Raw genomic sequence first — 19,165 nt, 5'->3', positions numbered from 1 at the left:
AAGAAGCTCACGACGATGGAGAATACAATAACACTGTCTTTAATCACAAATCTAACATGTAGGAGAGATAAAACACAACCACTTCAACATAAACGACAGAACAATGAACAGACAGAACTAAGAGTTTAAATACACAGACAGAGTAATCAAGGTAAAACAGAACAGCTGCAGGAACTAATTAACAACCAAGAACACTAACTAGGGAACACACACAGACAGCAACACCATGATAATAAAACACAACAAAACTGTTACACAAATAGATTATTCTGAAATGTTACATTTATACTGGACTAATGGTACTTTTCACTAAATCTTCTTTTATTAAACAAAATGTGTATTTAGAGATTGTAAATTACACTCTAATGACTAAATAATCGATTCATGTACCAAATTTTCTTACATTAATAATGAAAATAGTCCAATTAAATGTTAATTTTCTATTGTTTTTATATTGATCCCATATATTAATCTACAGTGATAAATTCACTTATTTTTGGGAGTGAGGACGGATCCAGACTTGGATTGTAACTAGTATCCTCAAATGCTCCTGTCTTGGTTTGTTCGTTTCTATCATTAAGTTTCCATGTTTTTGCTGGTTTATTAGTGACTGTATGACATTTATTCATGATTCATTTAACTCACACATGAACTGAACATGGATTTGAGTCATTTTCTCTTTCTGTCTTCAGTGTGATTGATTGCAGTATTACAGAGAAACAGTGTGTCATCCTGACTTCAGCTCTGAAATCAAACCCGTCACACCTGAGAGAGCTGAACCTGAACTGGAATAAACTAGGAGACTCTGGAGTGAAAAACCTCAGTGATCTACTGATGAACCCACAATTCAAGCTGGAGAAACTACAGTTAGTATAATTATACTGTATTTACTGTTTAATTCATTTTAAGTCAACAGGGCACAAGTCACATCATTTGTAGCGCTGCATCTCCATCTGAAGAAAGATTCAGAAATGGTTTTAGTTAAAGGATTAGTTCACTTTCAAATGAAAATTAGCCCAAGCTTTACTCACCCTCAAGCCATCCTAGGTGAATGTGACTTTCTTCTTTCTGATGAACATAATCAAAGAAATATTAATAAATATCCTGACACATCCGAGCTTTATAATGGCAGTGAACGGGATCAATGAGTATGAGCTGAAGAAAGTGTCTCCATCCACATCCATCCAACCTGGTTGGTCGGGCTTTTTTGCAATGCATTTGCGGGTTGTTTTGAACGAGCTGTAAGCTGTGTGGAGTACGTTTATTATGGATGGATGTGGATCTTCAGCTCATACTCATTGATCCTGTTCACTGCCATTATAAAGCTCAGATGCGTCAGGATATTTATTAATATTTCTTTGATTATGTTCATCAGAAAGAAGAAAGTCATATACACCTAGGATGGCTTGAGGGTGAGTAAAGCTTGGGCTTGGAAAAGCCAACTTAAGCCGGGGACAAACTTAAAGTCGGCATGAAGCGGAAGTTGCGATTGTCTTTTCTTCTCTACTGTGACATCTGAGTGAAACGGCATCTGAAATGAGAGGGCGGTACTTGATTTCTTACTTCGGGAATTGATTGGATCGTTGGAAGTTGGGTGTTGCTAACAAAATGGAGGCAGATCTGAATGCCCGTTTGGGAATTTCTCTCCACCGGACTCACTGCGAGCACCCTCACATTACTGTAAGAACCTTCTTTATTGAGGATGACGAGGACGATCAACGGCACTAAACAGCGAGAGAGAGACTGACTGACGGTGTGTGTCCGCCATTATAGCATGTGACAGGAAGAGACAATGAGTCGTTTTGAGGGGGAGAGCAGGTTAATGTTTTTGATTAAAGATTACGAGGGCACATGAATTTAAATAATGAAGTGCACGGATAAATTATTGATAATAAATACTACAATATTCCATAAAAAAATAAGAGTTGTCAATTTTGATTTCATGCCGACTTTAACGATTGTACGGCCGATTATGAATGTAAATTGATACTTATGACTGATCGCGCTCAAACGCGTCCAGTCAGAGCCAGTTGCGTTCAGTCGGCGATTACAGTCGGTGTTCAGATTCCGTGTGTAAGTATTTAAATCTGCTTCAGTCGCAGGAAACAATCGCTGTGTGTTGAGCTCAGTCTTAGGATGTTTTAGCTAGTCGTTAAATGTGTGCCCAGCTTTACTGAAATGCTGTTTAAACTTATTTTTCTGAGACTAACATTTCTGACTTTAACTCCTCCTAGAGCTTTAAAGCTAGATCTACCAAATTCGGCTCAAACCTTCAGACTGTTCTGACTTAGTGTGCTTTATCTTTTCTAACTGATCGGACTTACGGTTTTCCTAAAAATCACTATTAAAACTCGGAAAAATCCCATTGACTTTCACTGATGGAATGTTCAGATGAGCCACGACTGTTCAAACTCCAGCTGACAAAATTCAAATTTAAACACACTGAAGCCCATTAGACTCAATTAAACTGACATTCTGTGAACTATTTCTAATCCATTGAAACTCATTCAAACTCATTTAATCTATCTATCTATCTATCTATCTATCTATCTATCTATCTATCTATCTATCTCATAGCAACCCCCCAGAATACCCTAACAACCACATAGCAACACTCTAGCAACCACCCAGAATACCATGTAACATGTAGGAGAGATAAAACACAATTTTATATTAATCTAGAGTGATAAATTCACTTATTTTTGGGAGTGAGGACGGATCCAGACTTGGATTGTAACTAGTATCCTCAAATGCTCCTGTCTTGGTTTGTTCGTTTCTATCATCAAGTTTCCATGTTTTTGCTGGTTTATTAGTGACTGTATGACATTTATTCATGATTCATTTAACTCACACATGAACTGAACATGGATTTGAGTCATTTTATCTTTCTGTCTTCAGTCTGTTTGGATGCAGTTTTACAGAGAAACAGTGTGTCATCCTGACTTCAGCTCTGAAATCAAACCCGTCACACCTGAGAGAGCTGAACCTGAGCTGGAATAAACTAGGAAACACAGGAGTGAAGCACTTATGTGACGTACTGAAGGATTCACACTGTAAACTGGAGAGATTGAGGTCAGTAACATTCTTCACATACAAGAATCAAAATGCTTAAAATCACTTCAACAGTTTAAACTAAAACACTTTATACTCAATATCTCACAATGAGTCTGAGTTCACATTATATTTGTGCAAAATTCTTCACAGTAATGATTTGTTTGTAAGATAATCTCTCTTCCTCTGTTTGTGTCTTTCTAGTCTACAGGACTGTGGCATTACAGATGTTTCTTCTTTAACTCAGTCTTTGACTAACTCAAAAGCACTGCAGTTTTTAAAAGATCTTGATCTGAGACTGAATACTATAGGAGACTCAAAGCAGCGGCTCAGAGACGTGCTACGAGACTCAAACTGTGTCCTGAGGTGAGGAAACATCACTGTGATATTAAAGAGATCTTCATTTACCTCTGATATGTGAACAAACCTTTCAGATTTTCATGAAAGGAAATTATCATTAAGCTTTATTGCAACAAAGTGTTTGTGTGAGATCAAAATGTGAAGTTATTAAAATGTTCAACACAAAGGAGGAAAGAGAACAAAAGCACACTGTCACAGCTTTATTCAACAACACCTGCTTTATTAACTGTGTCAGTAGTGAATCATTTCAGTTTGAAAATAGACTTGGTCAGATTGTAGGAAAACGCTGCACTCCTGCTAAAATCAGTGCGTTCAGCTTCAGCTCACAGCCGTCCAGCCTCACATGAGAAATGTCTCTGTCTCTAGTGTGTTTTTACTTTGACAAGCAACACATCACACTACTTTACACTCACTTTACTTTCAGTTATTTACTAAGAGCCCTACAAACATGTTTAAACTAGAGGACAAACGGCTTTAACTAAAGGTCTGTGTTTTAATTCAGAATATCATTTGTATTTGCTCCCTGTGGTTTATTCATACGCCGTACACTCATTAGTTTCTTCTTTACAGTCACTCAATAGGAGTCACACCAACACAAACACACAAACAGATCAACATGATTCATGACTTAATGTATTATATATAAAACACAAATATCTCTGCAAGATCATGTAAAGTCAGTAATTAATCTGATTACAGGAATTTAATGTAACTTCTTTTTACTCATAAAACAGTGATTGAAATATAGTAACTAATTTGCACTTTGAACACTGATTGTTTTCTCTTCTGTTTCACCTTACAGAGTAGATGAAGATCAATCTGGTGGATTTTTTAAATCATTGTTTAAATCTCTGAAATCATCATGAGAGGAGCAGTAATCATCAGGTGATCCACAGAAGAGTCTCACTACTGTGTCTATGAGGAGAAATAAATGTGTGATTAATGTGTAAATGTGTTTCATACAGATGGAAGAGACTCAGACTTTACAATGAAATAAAGCAGCATGTGTGTTAGAAACGTGATATTGAATGATTAATGTTGCTTTAGTATTCAGACAAATGATGGTTTTGTTTTATTTAAAGGTGAACAGGAGGAAGAAGCTCAGATGAGTCTGTCAGCAGAAATCTTCAGGCTCTTCAGTATCAGGCCTACAAATATAATAATGTTTGGATTGAACTCATCCATAATGATTAAAATGTTTATAATCATAAACGTGATTGTCAAGTATAGCACATAAATGTGTCAAAAATATGAAGTACATGTTATTTCAAACATTTACATTATCTCTCTTACATTTTATGCACAGAATATATTTGCTTATTTTTGTTATTCTGTTTTATTTTATATTAAGTTATCTATGTGTCTGTTGTTAATGCACAGATATACAGTATATTGTCTTTGTTCTGTGGATGGAGTCTCTTCTAGTCAGACCAACTAAACATTTTACCAGTTAACAGCATTTGTGTGTCTTTCACTTGCTCTGGTCTAGATCGTCCAATGCATTTTGTTTAGCAATTATAATTTCACCACATTTACATTCACATGCAAATAAAATCATACATATAAAGTTAAGATCAATTGTTTTTGTTTGAAAAGTTCACTTGTCTGTTGTATTATTGAAGCTACATGAGCAGATGCAGAGAGATTCTCCTTAAATAAAGGTGAAGTTGTAGATGTTAAACATAAAATCATATGAGCAATCTTTAGGATTGTTGGAGAAGAAATCATGCTGGGCAGCGAAAGCATTGTGAGCTCAGCTGATCCGGCTTCCGGTATAAATGAAATTACATTTGAGTGTTTAGCTCTCCATATTGCTAACATCACCTCAGTTTGGGTAAAAATAAAATAAATAAATAATAATACTAAAATACTTTGCAACATAGTAACTTGAATAGTTTTTAGGTTTTTTTATTTTTTTTTTATTTAGTTTTTCTATCTACTTATAACTCTCTTCTAACTGTCATCTACTTATTTACTCTTACTTGAGTCATATTATGTTTTAGTACTTCTACATGTACTTGAGCAAATTATTTTAAGTAGCAATACTTAAGAACAATTTTTTAGTACTCTTTCTCTTTAGTTCCCTTTCGCATGTGTAAGCACTGTGAGATGCTGTTGTGACATCACAATCACGTTACGTTGTGGCCTCGGTCAAAATCGAGGGGTCGAGGGTCTGTCCAAATAAACTGCCCTTGTCCACTTGATGAAGTTGAATGCACTTCAGAATGCAGCAGGGATTCCCCCGAGGGGAAGTTAAACGCAGCCAGTATTAGGTCTGCACATTAATTGAAATCGTAATAAAACCACAATGAAAGCATGATTTTTTTTCCACCAGCCCCCGCAGTGTGCAATCTGAATGCAGCGCGCCTAAATCCAGCATGAGAACAGAACAGACCGGGTTTATCGTTACGACATGAAAGAAAGCAAACAGGGAAGGTGAATTCAGGCCAGGATAAGAACTTGACCCCCAAAAAATCAACATCTGTAGTTTGGGAATATTTCGGATACTGGAGAGATGAGAGCCAGGTAATTTACAAGACACTGCAAGATTTGAGTGAGTTTGACAAGGGCCAAATTGTGATGGCTAGACTGGGTCAGAGCATCTCCAAAACTGCAGCTCTTGTGGGGTGTTCCCGGTCTGCAGTGGTCAGTATCTATCAAAAGTGCTCCAAGGAAGGAACAGTGGTGAACCAGCAACAGGGTCATGGGCGGACAAGGCTTACTGATGCACGTGGGGAGAGAAGGCTGACCCGTGTGGTCCGATTCAACAGACGAGCTACTGTAGCTCAAACTGCTCAAGAAGTTAATGCTGGTTCTGGTAGAAAGGTGTCAGAATACACAGTGCATCAGTTTGTTGCGGGCAGCGGTGCGGCTTCTCTCCGGTGTGAACACTCTCGTGTATTTTCAGGTTCCCTGACTGACTGAAGCTCTTGTCACAATGTGAGCACTTGTAGGGTTTCTCTCCTGTATGGACCTTCTGATGCTCTTTCAGATATTTGGCCGCAGCTGAACGGTCTCTCTCCCGAGTGCGAGTGCTGGTGGTTTTTGAGGACGGTGGCCTGCGTGAAGCTCTTCCCACACTCGTGACACGTGAACGGACGCTCTCCGGAGTGAATGCGCATGTGGTTCTTAAAGTGTCCTTTGCGTATGAAGCTCTTGGCACACAGTAGGCAGGTGAAAGGCTTCTCTCCGGTGTGGATCCGGATGTGATTCTCCAGGCTCTCTTTGTGTGTGAAGCTCTTCCCGCAGTGAGGGCAGCTGAACGGCTTCTCTCCGGTGTGTGTTTGCAGGTGTCTCTTCAGATCAGCGTTTTTGAAGAAGCTACTGCCACATTGCAGACAGGTGAAATCACGCTCTCCGGTGTGAATTTTGATTTGGATTTTAAGGTTAACTTTGAGTATAAAACACTTCCCACACTGAGGACAGATGAATGGTGGTTTTTTGGTTCCTGTTCTTTTCTGGGAGAAATCACTTTCGTACTGTGTCGACTTTTCTCCCGTTATGACCTTCTGAGGTCTCTGATACTGATGATCCTCCTCCACTACATTCAGTTCTTCACACTCCACTTTCACTTCCGTCATGTCTAAAATCAATTCAGACAAATAAGAAACAAATTGACCCACAGTTTCATGGCAGAAAGCAAGAGGTCAAGCATCAGGGCTCCAGATCCTGGCAGCGGGTAAAATTACAATTATCAATTCGTTCAATAATAATGTTTACTAGAGATGCTCTTATCAATCATCCACAGATCGGTATCAGTCGATAATCATATTCTATGACTCGATCAGTAGTGACTAAATTTGGCCGCTCTCAAGAACCAATCTTAATTTAAAAATTCGCCGCTGACGAGCATAGATCACCGATCATTTATTTTGGTATATTTGTGTTAGCAGGGAATCTCTGACTTGCGTCTCCTTGTCTCAAGTGTGTGTTCAGACGTGTATCATGTCACGTGTCTCTGTGAGGATCATCTCAACATCTTTGCATCATGATATGTAATTTCTGGGCTCATTTAAATCATAATTAGAGATGCACCGGTCCGAACTGGACAGTTTTTAGTTTTATTTTGGCCAATCTCTGTTCTGGACTTGCGCACAAACTACATTGCAATCATTTACCAAAATGTAATTTGTGGGAAAATATCAGGAAGTCTGTAAACAGGAAGTCAACAATAACGACATCAGACGTTTCGATGACATCTTTTCCTGTATAAAGTAGCGTTTATAACTGCTTTGTGTTCAGCGGTACTCAAAGAAACCACTTCTGCTCCATAAGCGCCACCTACTGTCAGAGAGTGAACCTGCATTTTCATTCAGTCCGTCTGCTGTTTTTGTTTTCTGCAGGTATGTTTTATGCAGCATAATTCCACACATGTAAAGTTTAAATCTTGAAATTATACAATCTAATTTAAATCAAAAACAACTGCTCATGCTACATGTGTGCAGCTTCTTTGTTTGGATCATGATTAAAATGCAGAGGTTGACTCTAACTTCAAATGGCTACAGGTATATAGTTTGGCCTGTTATAGAGCAAATAAACAGCAAATAAATTTGCTTAAAGAAAATAAAAAGCAATTGGTATTGGAATTGGCCAATTTGCTTGGAAAAAAAAAATCGGGCATGAAAAACATGATTGGTGCATCATTAATCATGATCATCTGCTTTAGTTTAAGTTAAGATATGCTGTTTGTTTATGCATCATAATGCAACATGGTGCAAAGATAAAGTAATTCTCAAAGAGTGACAAGAGATGCTAAAAAACACTGTTCGTCTGAGGGTTTTTACACGCAAACACTTGCTATAGAGAGTGAAACTGATGTGAATATTACTAATTAAAAGAAAGATTATTTAACAGCTCCTGTGATTGTCACCAAACAGTCATTAATGAAGACTCAAGAATGATCACAGACCTCTCTGTTCCTCAGTTTCTTCATCATTCATTCTGCATGTTTCTGCATCACTCGTCTTCACTCTCCTCTTTAATAAACTCCATCTTTACAATAGTGTCACTCGCACTGTTCACTTTCTACACCTGGAAACTGTTGGAGCAGAAAGAAAAAAAAAAAGAAAAAAAAAAGAAGAAGAAGAAGAAGAAGAAGAAGAAGAAGAAAAAGCATTAAATATGCAGTAACAGACACTGCGAAATCAAAACGCTTTATTATGCATACCAGTATATACAATCGGAGAATTGGTGAAACACGTTTTTTTTTTTTAATATATGATCCGTGAAATATCACATGTGTCGAATCTGTCGCAGTCTAACATCTGCTGGAAATCCAGGTAAACATCTGCGTGCACGCGCATGTCCGTATATGATCCCCAGATGATCCATATCACCTGTTGATACTCCGAACAGACGAAGAATCTTCCAGAAATGACAATCTTTTGAGGGCAACGTATGTTAAAACATGAAGAAAGTGTTAATTAGAAAGGGTTATTGAAAACGAATATGTTTCTGAAGGTTTGCTCCATTTTCTCTTCCGGTTTAGGCTGTTGATTTTGTGATGCGAAATCTTAAGTATTTTCGATCCAGACATTTAGAGTAAGGTAGATGAGGCCTATCGTGAATGTGTTTATTATTATTATTATTATTATTATTGTCAAAGAACAAAAATCTGTTATTATTAAATTTAATATTTCAGTACATTATAGCAATTATGATTAGTAGTTATACAGGTGCTGGTCATATAATTAGAATATCGTGAAAAAGTTAATTTTTTTATTGTAAATTATTTTAAAAAATGAAACTTTCATATATTCTAGATTCCCTACATGTAAAGTAAAACATTTCAAAAGTTTTTTTTTTTTTTAAATTTGTTGATTAGAGTGTACAGCTCATGAAAGTCCAAAATCCAGTATTTCAAAATATTAGAATATTTACATTTGAGTTTCATTATATGACCATCCCTACAGTATAAATTCCGGGTATCTTTTGTTCTTTGAAACCACGCTAATGGGGAAGACTGCTGACTTGGCAATGCTCCAGGAGACAATCATTGACACCCTCCACAAAGAGAGTAAGTCACAGAAGGTCATTACTGAATGGGGTGGCTGTTTACAGAGTGTATATCAAAGCATATTAAATGCAAAGTTGACTGGAAGGAAGAAATTGGGTAGGCAAAGGTGCACAAGCAACAGGGATGACCGCAAGCTTGAGAATACTGTCAAGTAAAGCCGATTCAAACACTTGGGAGAGCTTCACAATGAGTAGAATGAAGCCGGAGTCAGCGCATCAAGAGTCACCACACTCAGACATCTTCAGGAAAAGGACTACCAAGCCACTTCTGAACCAGAGACAACGTCAGAAGCATCTTACCTGGGCTAAGGAGAAAAAGAACTGGACAGTGAACAGTGGTCGAAAGTCCTCTTTTCAGATAAAAGTAAATTTTGCATTTCATGTTGAAATCATGGTCCCAGAGTCTGAAGGAAGACTGGAGAGGCACAGAATCCAAGCTGCTTGAAGTCTAGTGTGAAGTTTCTGAAGTCAATAATGATTTGGGGGGGCCGTGACGTCTGCTGGTGTTGGTCCATTGTGTTTTATCAAGTGCAAAGTCAATGCAGCCATCTTCCAGGAGATTTTGGAGCACTTTATGCTTCCATCTGCTGACAAGCTTTATGGAGATGCTGATTTCCTTTTCCAGCAGGACTTTAGCACCTGCCCACAGTGCAAAAACCACTTCCAAGTGGTTTGCTGACCATGATATTACTGTGCTTTATTGGCCAGCCAATATGCCTGACCTGAATCTATGGGACATTTTCAAGAGAAAGATGAGAAACAGTCGATCCAACAATATACAGATGATCTGAAGGCTCAATAGTGCCTCAGCAGTGCCACAGGCTGATCACTTCCATGCCACACTTCACTGATGCAGTAATTTGTGCTAGGAGCAAGTCATTTGCTGTAATATGTCCTGCCGAACAAGTATTGAGTGCACAAAAGAACATACTTTAAAGAACTTGAACTTTTCTGTTTTGCAAATCCATTTTTTGATTGATCTTAGGAAATATTCTAATATTTTGAAATACTGGATTTTGGACTTTCATGAACTGTACGCTCTAATCATCAAAATTTAAAAAAAAAACTTTTGAAATGTTTTACTTTACATGTAGGGAATCTAGAATATATGAAAGTTTCATTTTTAAAAATAATTTATAATAAAAAAAATGAACTTTTTGATGATATTCTAATTATATGACCAGCACCTGTATATATTTAATTAATCCTTGTTGAATAAGCTTCATCCTTGTGAAATTCATTTCTTAAAAAACAAAAAAACTACAGTGATTCCAGACATTCGAATAGTATTTTAATCCAAATGCATTTGGGGGCCACTGTTTGTAAAAAGATAATGTTTTGTTTTTATAAAAATAGTTTTAAGTAAATAAAAAAATTCAAAGAGTGGTAAAAATGTCAAAATCTATAAGACTAAAAATGTAATTTTTTGATCTGAGAATAGCTTTCTTATGTGTCATATTTCCATATATTAAGGGACTGCTACAGTAGCTGAAGTTTGTTGTTGGCAAGTCCATCTTTTTGTACAAAAACAAAATGTCATTAAATGTCTCACACAATGTCATATGTTCACTCCATCACACATTATACAAAGCATCTATTAATCAAAAGCAAATCAAGGCCATATTCCCATCTTTATTCCAGGATATGTGATATATGTTTTGACATAGTTTAAAAAAAAAAATTTCTTTCAAAATTTCATGAGGCCAAATGTGCCCTAATTAAAACCCCATGAAGAACATGCATGTTTATGAACATTAATGACCAGTGAATTCAGGTTGACTGGGACACTTTTTGCCATTGAGATGACTGAGAAAAAGTTTCCTGATCAACCTGAATATATGCCAAATAATGAATGTTTGTGTATCAAAATAAATTGTCCATTTATATCACTGATTATCATTGTATATCCAGGTACACAAGTCACACATGGTCAAAACAACGCATGGCAGAGAATAACAAAAGGTTGAAAAAATCTTTATTAGGCCACTGATTTTGGACATTATTTCTTTCATTTCCAGAAGGATGACCCCGTTTTAAATCTTCATAAGGTGAGGTAACAGAAGAACATATACATCATTGAAATGGCAGCTGCATGTTTTTAAAAAATATGTTATTTATTTATTTTCCCATTTATTTGTTATATGAAATCAGTATAATCTACTTCAACTCATTCAGGTGTTCTGGGATGCTTGATTTTATTGTGCAATTGAAAAAATAAACCTTGTGGTGTCAGTGTATCTTTCTTTAATATATGTAAACGGAAACCATGAAAAGACAATATAGTTTCTGCAATATTTTCAGAATTTGTCACCAACCAGAAAACCAGAATGTTAGTCTGAACAGGTAAGCTAACACATGTATAATCACACCAGTAGCCTGTAGGTTACAAAAATATTATGTCCACATAGACACATTTATATAGGCCTATCAGCTGTTACATCGCAAGGTACAAAAAGGAAGAGCACAACGAGCTGAACTCATTGTAGACGATAGCTGAATTCTGCTGTTACACGAAGTCATTCAGTTACAGACGACTGCACAAATTGTGCATAGCCTACTAATGAGAACATTATAAACTGTTCCCTAGAAGTAAACAACTGTAGTTTAGGCATAAATCAGCCGAGACACTGAGAATATAGTTACCTTTATGAAATAATCCAGTAATGTGCTGATTTACAATGTGAACTAAAATTCTCAGTTGCACGTGCTCCGCCTTCGGAAACCGAAAATCTCGTAACACCGGCCCGCGGATGACGTCATTACGTCGTAGCGTAAAAGAACCGGTGAACCGTTTTTTTCAACCGGTTTATTGAATCGAACTGTCCGAAAGATCCGGTTCGCGGAAAAGAACCGAACTTCCCATCACTAACTGCTTCCGCCTAAATTCTGAAGTGTTTATCGATGGATACTTTTCTATCCCAGGAGGCCACGGGAGAGGATACGTCATAATCGAACACGGAGTAGAAAAGCGGCATGGATGCTTAATGTGAGTATTGAAAACCAAAAACATGGTTCTTGTGTTAAAATCGCATTTGTTGAACTACTGTAGAGTAAACTGTTTAAGTGTTGAATGTGTAAAGACGCTGGACAGTATAGTATAGTTGAGATTTTATACAGCTAACAGGGAGGTTCAGTAAGCACACATTCGTCTCCAAAGTGGTTTTACATAAATTCAAAACCATATACACCATAAAGTCGCTTACTAAATGTTCATCTAACAGGAAAATATTAAAAAAGTAGCCTATTGCAGATGATGAGCACATCACAACATGAAATAGACATCTGAGTGATGTGTGTGTGTGTACTATTATGTAGAATTCACTGTTGTTAACACTGATTACATCACATGAATATACAGTAATGTAAATAAACAAATGTACAAGTAACTAGATGGTTAACTATTTTATTTGTCCATTAGTACTGTTGATAAATTAAGGAACATTTGTGTTTGATAAAAAGTGAGTTAACACATCATCAATTACCTCAACATGTAAATGTATTGTTGAGCACATGAATCTCAGAGGAAACTTGAATTTTGTCTGGATGTTACAGGGACAGATGATCACATGTGTGTTTATCCAGTGGAGAGAGGCTGATGAAGGAATGATGCCATCGAAGGCTTTGAGTGAGAATACTACAGAAATGAATAAAAAATCTACTTAAATTTTAAGTTGTAGTTTATTATAATTATTGTAAATTTCAAACAGAGTTATTACAGCACTTTTCTGATTCTTGATGTCTACATTTGCTGCAGAGCTTTTGTGGTGGAGCAGGACCTGCAAGGCAAGATGATGGCGGCATTTGTGGGAAAAACAGGGAAAAAGAAACGAGCAGGACAAACTTGACCAAAATCACCTTTTGTGTTCAGAAAAATAAATAAATAAATAAAAAATACACACAGGATTGAACAGCATGAAGGCAAGTAAATAATGACTGAATTTATATGTTTGGGAGAACTAACCCTTTATGCCTCCAAATAGAAACTGTATGAAATGTATGTATGCATTTATATTACAGTAGTACCTTGAAAAAGTAAACTTCAAGAAATAAGCAGCTTTATTGAGTGTTTGTGCCCAAGACACTAACAAAAAAGGATTTACAAATTCACATTTACATTTATTTGCATTAATGCTTTTGGCAGATGCTTTTATCCAAAATGACTTACAGTGCTCTTATTACAGGGATGATCAATGTGGAGTAACCTGGAGTAAAGTGCCTTGCTCAAGGACTGTGACTGTGCAGAGATCGACCCAGCAACCTTCTGCTTACCAGTTCAGTGGTTTAGCCCACTACACCACAACAGTAATGAAGCTACAACAGAAATTAGCATGTACCTGTAATAATATTAAATGAAATGTGGCAAGAAACAGAATGCTGACGTGAGTTGTAAAACATTTTAATCTGTTTAAATGTTTTACAGGTAGTCTCACTCATGAAGAGCAGGCACATAAATGTTTGGAGCAGACACAGCGGCAGCCAGATTGTCCCGCACATCTTCTCCCACTCTTGCCTCAAGGTTGTGGGGTTCAGGGGTCCATCATCATGATCTTCCTCATCCTCTGGATCAACGATGTCCACATTGAGAAGAGCAGCGGTGAGGGACATGATGGATGCCTTTTCTGGGGTCTCATGTTTTTGTCACATTTTTCATCCCTGGTGAGTTTGCACCCGATTATGGATGGCAAAGACAGGCGAAGGTATTCACGGTGGTCAGCTGCTTCATCAAAATGAATCTGCAGAATTGGCACAGCTGTGTTGAGATGGCAGTAGGACTGTAAATAGGTGATTGTTAGAACAATAAGTTTGAATAAAGCTTTGTTTCATGTGTTGTTGACGTGTTGTATATGTATTTATTTATTGTGATGGTTACTTTTATTAATTCTTTTACTCATTTATGTTTCCTATTGTTGTCAGTAAATAAAATATAATTATTTTATTAATTCATGCATTAATTCATTGCTTGACTGTAAATTGAGATGTATTCACTTTGGCTGTATTTGTCTAGTGTGTGTTCATGCATAGCTATGTCCTATGACAAAACTTTACATTTTGCTTGTTTTACTAAACATCATTTTCAGTAAAAAAAAAAAAAAAAGTAATATAATTAAGTATTGGTCAGCATCATTATTATTGTGTGTAAGTGTTGGGGTGGGCTAGCAATGCAATTCATTCTGGGGTAATCTTAATTTTTAAGTAGTTTATGCTTAATGTTATGTTAACAGTCTTCTCCAAAGGCGAGATCTTCGAGCAGCTGCCCGACGCTGAGGAAAACCGCACTAGGTAGGGTTGTTGAGTTACTTAGTGCACCTGTCACTCATATCTTTTTTTTTTTTTTTTTATTATTGCAGAACTTATTACATACAACCATGCTATTTTCCCTGATCTTGTATCTTTAACAATGAACAATCATGACAAAAAACAAATATGGTTTGTGTACATCATAGTATGAGATTATATACACAGGAAAAAGCATGATGACAAGGTTAAATATCTGAATAATTCATCATAATGCATCAAAAAATATGTTTTATTTTTTTATTTATAAGCCTGAGGGATAAAACGACAGTTACATTCATTATTCAACAATAAAAAGGTAAACATAAAGGAGATATTTAAGCCACTTTTGCTTATAGATGAAAATGTTTGCATAATAAAGAAATTAACAACATATTCAAGAGATCACGATTTTGGGTTTTCGTAATAAAAAAATAATATCTTTAAGGATAAAACTGTGGGTCAGATTAGTAGGGTTAAAAATATAAGAACTTTAATTAACCCCAATTTTTTGAATTATACTACAATCACAAAATAAATGGGCAGCTGTTTCTTCAACAAGACCACAAAATGAGCAAGTTTAATCAATATCAAGATATTTACAGCTAGATGAATTAAACCTGTCACTCATATCTTTTAAGTTGTTGCGCTTGTGATAACATCAACATGGCGGATGATGTCTGGATCGCATTCATACTCAACAAGATCATTACCTACAGGTGCTGGTCATTTAATTAGAATATCATCAAAAAGTTGATTTATTTCACTAATTCCATTCAAAAAGTGAAACTTGTATATTATATTCATTCATTCATTACACACAGACTGATATATTTCAAATGTTTATTTCTTTTAATTTTGATGATTATAACTGACAACTAAGGAAAATCCCAAATTCAGTATCTCAGAAAATTTGAATATTACTTAAGACCAATACAAAGAAAGGATTTTTAGAAATCTTGGCCAACTGAAAAGTATGAACATGAAAAGTATGAGCATGTACAGCACTCAATACTTAGTTGGGGCTCCTTTTGCCTGAATTACTGCAGCAATGTGGCGTGGCATGGAGTCGATCAGTCTGTGGCACTGCTCAGGTGTTATGAGCCCAGGTTGCTCTGATAGTGGCCTTCAGCTCTTCTGCATTGTTGGGTCTGGCATATCGCATCTTCCTCTTCACAATACCCCATAGATTTTCTGCATTGACCTTGGACCTCAGAAAACACAGTGGACCAACACCGGCAGATGACATGGCACCCCAAACCATCACTGACTGTGGAAACTTTACACTGGACCTCAAGCAACGTGGATTGTGTGCCTCTCCTCTCTTCCTCCAGACTCTGGGACCCTGATTTCCAAAGGAAATGCAAAATTTACTTTCATCAGAGAACATAACTTTGGACCACTCAGTAGCAGTCCAGTCCTTTTTGTCTTTAGCCCAGGCGAGACGCTTCTGACGCTGTCTGTTGTTCAAGAGTGGCTTGACACAAGGAATGCGACAGCTGAAACCCATGTCTTGCATACGTCTGTGCGTAGTGGTTCTTGAAGCACTGACTCCAGCTGCAGTCCACTCTTTGTGAATCTCCCCCACATTTTTGATTGGGTTTTGTTTCACAATCCTCTCCAGGGTGCAGTTATCATTATTGCTTGTACACTTTTTTTCTACCACATCTTTTACTTCCCTTCGTCTCTCTATTAATGTGCTTGGACACAGAGCTCTGTGAACAGCCAGCCTCTTTTGCAATGACCTTTTGTGTCTTGCCCTCCTTGTGCAAGGTGTCAATGGTTGTCTTTTGGACAACTGTCAAGTCAGCAGTCTTCCCCATGATTGTGTAGCCTACAGAACTAGACTGAGAGACCATTTAAAGGCCTTTGCAGGTGTAGTGAGTTAATTAGCTGATTAGAGTGTGGCACCAGGTGTCTTCAATATTGAACCTTTTCACAATATTCTAATTTTCTGAGATACTGAATTTGGGATTTTCCTTAGTTGTCAGTTATAATCATCAAAATTAAAAGAAATAAACATTTGAAATATATCAGTCTGTGTGTAATGAATGAATATAATATACAAGTTTCACTTTTTGAATGGAATTAGTGAAATAAATCAACTTTTTGATGATATTCTAATTATATGACCAGCACCTGTACATTTTTTATCGCTCATTAACTAAGTACTTATTGAAATTAAGTACCTACTCATTGAGTAGGCGGATTCAGACGCAGCCTAATTCTCCCATCACTAGGGCTGCATCCGAAACTGTACAGTATACTTCCCTACTATATAGTAGGCAAAAAACAGTATGTGACAAAAAAGTATGTCTGAATTCACAGTACTTCTAAAAGAGTAGGCAAAAAGTACCCGGATGACCTACTACTTCGGGCGAGATTCTGAAGTGTGCATACGATGTACACTTTACTATCCCATGAGGCTATGGGAGAGTTTTTTTTTTTTTTTTTTTTTGCAAGAAAAGAAACAGCAGTGTGTTAAATACATTAACATAAATGGAGAGAAAAAAAAAATACATACAGACAAATAACAATGGCACCTAAACCAGTAAGAAAAATATGGTCATGGTCAAGAAATTTGTTGTTCTTGTTGTTATCAATGAGTTTAAGAGATTTATGGGAGAGGATTTGTGAATGGGAGTGAAGCGATGTACCTGACGCTGGTGGGTCACATGATAATGACAGCATGGCAAATGTAGTACACACTACACAAAACTCATACTATATAGATCACACTTTTTGTAATTAGGCTACTTATTCAAAATAAGTACCTACTCAAGAGAGTAGCCTGTGCGATTTAGGATGCTGCCTAGGTAAGAGCAGACGTGGCCAGAGTAAAAGAAGCCAAAGTACCTCTATGTTTTTATATGAGAGAATAGACCAATTAATAAAATTATATATACAAATCAATTACGACTTGTTAATAATAATGTAAATAACTTTGCAATTCATGTTGGCTTTATATAGCCTACTGCTAATTTTAACTTAATCTATATCTGTTGTTTTTTGTGATTAGAAGACATGACAGCACATTATAGACACAATATAATACACTAATGTTGAAAAGAAAATACAGTTTTACTTCAGTGCGCTGACAAGTCTGATCATCCATTGAAATAAAAGACTTTTAATTGAAACTAATGTCCCATGTTAATGTAACGAGGTTAAAATTGTTTTATTTCACAAGATTTTCCTGTTAATATGCATTCAATGCTGTTCTACAATTGTTTAAATTAGTGTTTCTAAAAATACATTAAAAAGAGTCCCCCCCCCCCTCTTTTTTTTTTTACAACACAGAGGTTCAGCCCAGGCAGCCAAACCTGCCCGTACCTGCCGTATTGCTCTTTTAGCGGTCTTTTTCGTCTTTTTCCCGAACGAAAGAGGTATGCTGTGTTCCATGCTACAGATTAGTTGTTAGCATTAGTTGAAAATAATTCACACACAGAAATACACGATGTTTAAGTTGTTTATTACTTATTTTGTTCATTATTTACAGATGTAAGATCATATATATTTAACATACATGTTTCATTGTTCTGGATTGGTATACTTGGGAATGTTATTTTTGTTGGCAGTGTTACTGATGTGTGAGCTGAAGCTATCGTGACGGCCTATCTATATAAAAATACATTCTCTATGCAGGTATGCATTGACGAACCATATTTTGTGTTTTTAAGCTTTTGTCGTGTTTCATGTGCTCCCCTGTATAAGTTTGTGTACGGAGTTACTGCGTTTTCTCCATTTCTGTCCTTTTGCTTCCCTTTTCCGTCTTTCTCCAGAACGAAAGAGTGTTACTGATGTGTGAGCTGAAGCTGTCGTGAAGGCCTATCTATATAAAAATACATTCTCTATGCAGACCCATTGGGCTATATGCACGGTTACTTCCTGGTTGTCGTAAGGCTGCTCGGGCATTTCAGGTGAACTGTTAGCTGTTCATTCTGTACTCGCTGTACATCGACACAAAACCATCAGTGGTTGACTTTTTGTATTCATATTTTAATGCAGTTATCACGTTTACCTAATTTGCCAATAAACCAGTTTTATTAATTGCAATAAAGACGAAGCTATTGGGACCATTTAAAAAATGCCATGTCTGAAATTAGACACGCACACGCATTCCCCCCCCCCCCCCCCCAGCACTTCAAATGTTATTTTTAATGTGATGACCACATACATTATTTGTTCATCCTTCTGAGATTGTCCCCATTGTAAAACCGAACGTTTCAAAATGTAGGAAATTCAACATTTGATAGAAAACACTTATTCAAAAATAAAAAAGACAATACTTACCACTATAACCAGCAGGTGGTGGCAAAGTAGCATTTATTTGCGCATATCAGCCATTTCCTCTAATAGTTTTTCAATTCGTTTCGTTTTTGACTAAATATTAAACTTTATAAAAATAACTAGGTTTACATTTTGTCAATGTGAAGTATGAAGTACTCACAAAATCTTATGAAAA

The 19,165-nt window shown here is 36.6% G+C and overlaps 1 protein-coding gene and 2 long non-coding RNA genes across 3 annotated transcripts in view; 2 read left to right on the top strand and 1 right to left on the bottom strand.

Moving 5' to 3' along the window:
* LOC127522225 (uncharacterized) overlaps positions 1–19,165 on the top strand; it is an 884,749-nt gene that overhangs the window by 538,777 nt on the left and 326,807 nt on the right. The window contains exons 68-69 of the mRNA XM_051911962.1: positions 693–866; positions 2,899–3,072. Of these exons, the coding sequence (XP_051767922.1) occupies positions 693–866; positions 2,899–3,072 (348 nt within the window). The remainder of the gene's footprint in view (positions 1–692; positions 867–2,898; positions 3,073–19,165) is intronic.
* On the bottom strand, positions 4,275–12,176 carry LOC127522365 (uncharacterized). The gene is made up of 3 exons (XR_007932573.1): positions 12,070–12,176; positions 8,321–8,449; positions 4,275–6,994 (listed from the first exon to the last, which is right to left on the bottom strand). It is a non-coding gene; the product is annotated as an uncharacterized LOC127522365 (long non-coding RNA).
* On the top strand, positions 12,207–13,345 carry LOC127522353 (uncharacterized). Its single transcript, XR_007932569.1, has 3 exons — positions 12,207–12,412; positions 12,979–13,051; positions 13,181–13,345. It is a non-coding gene; the product is annotated as an uncharacterized LOC127522353 (long non-coding RNA).

Source organism: Ctenopharyngodon idella, chromosome 2 (assembly GCF_019924925.1).
Source record: "Ctenopharyngodon idella isolate HZGC_01 chromosome 2, HZGC01, whole genome shotgun sequence".
Classification (NCBI taxonomy): domain Eukaryota; kingdom Metazoa; phylum Chordata; class Actinopteri; order Cypriniformes; family Xenocyprididae; genus Ctenopharyngodon; species Ctenopharyngodon idella.
Note: the sequence above shows the minus strand (reverse complement) of the source record. Positions and strands in the feature narration are given on the sequence as shown.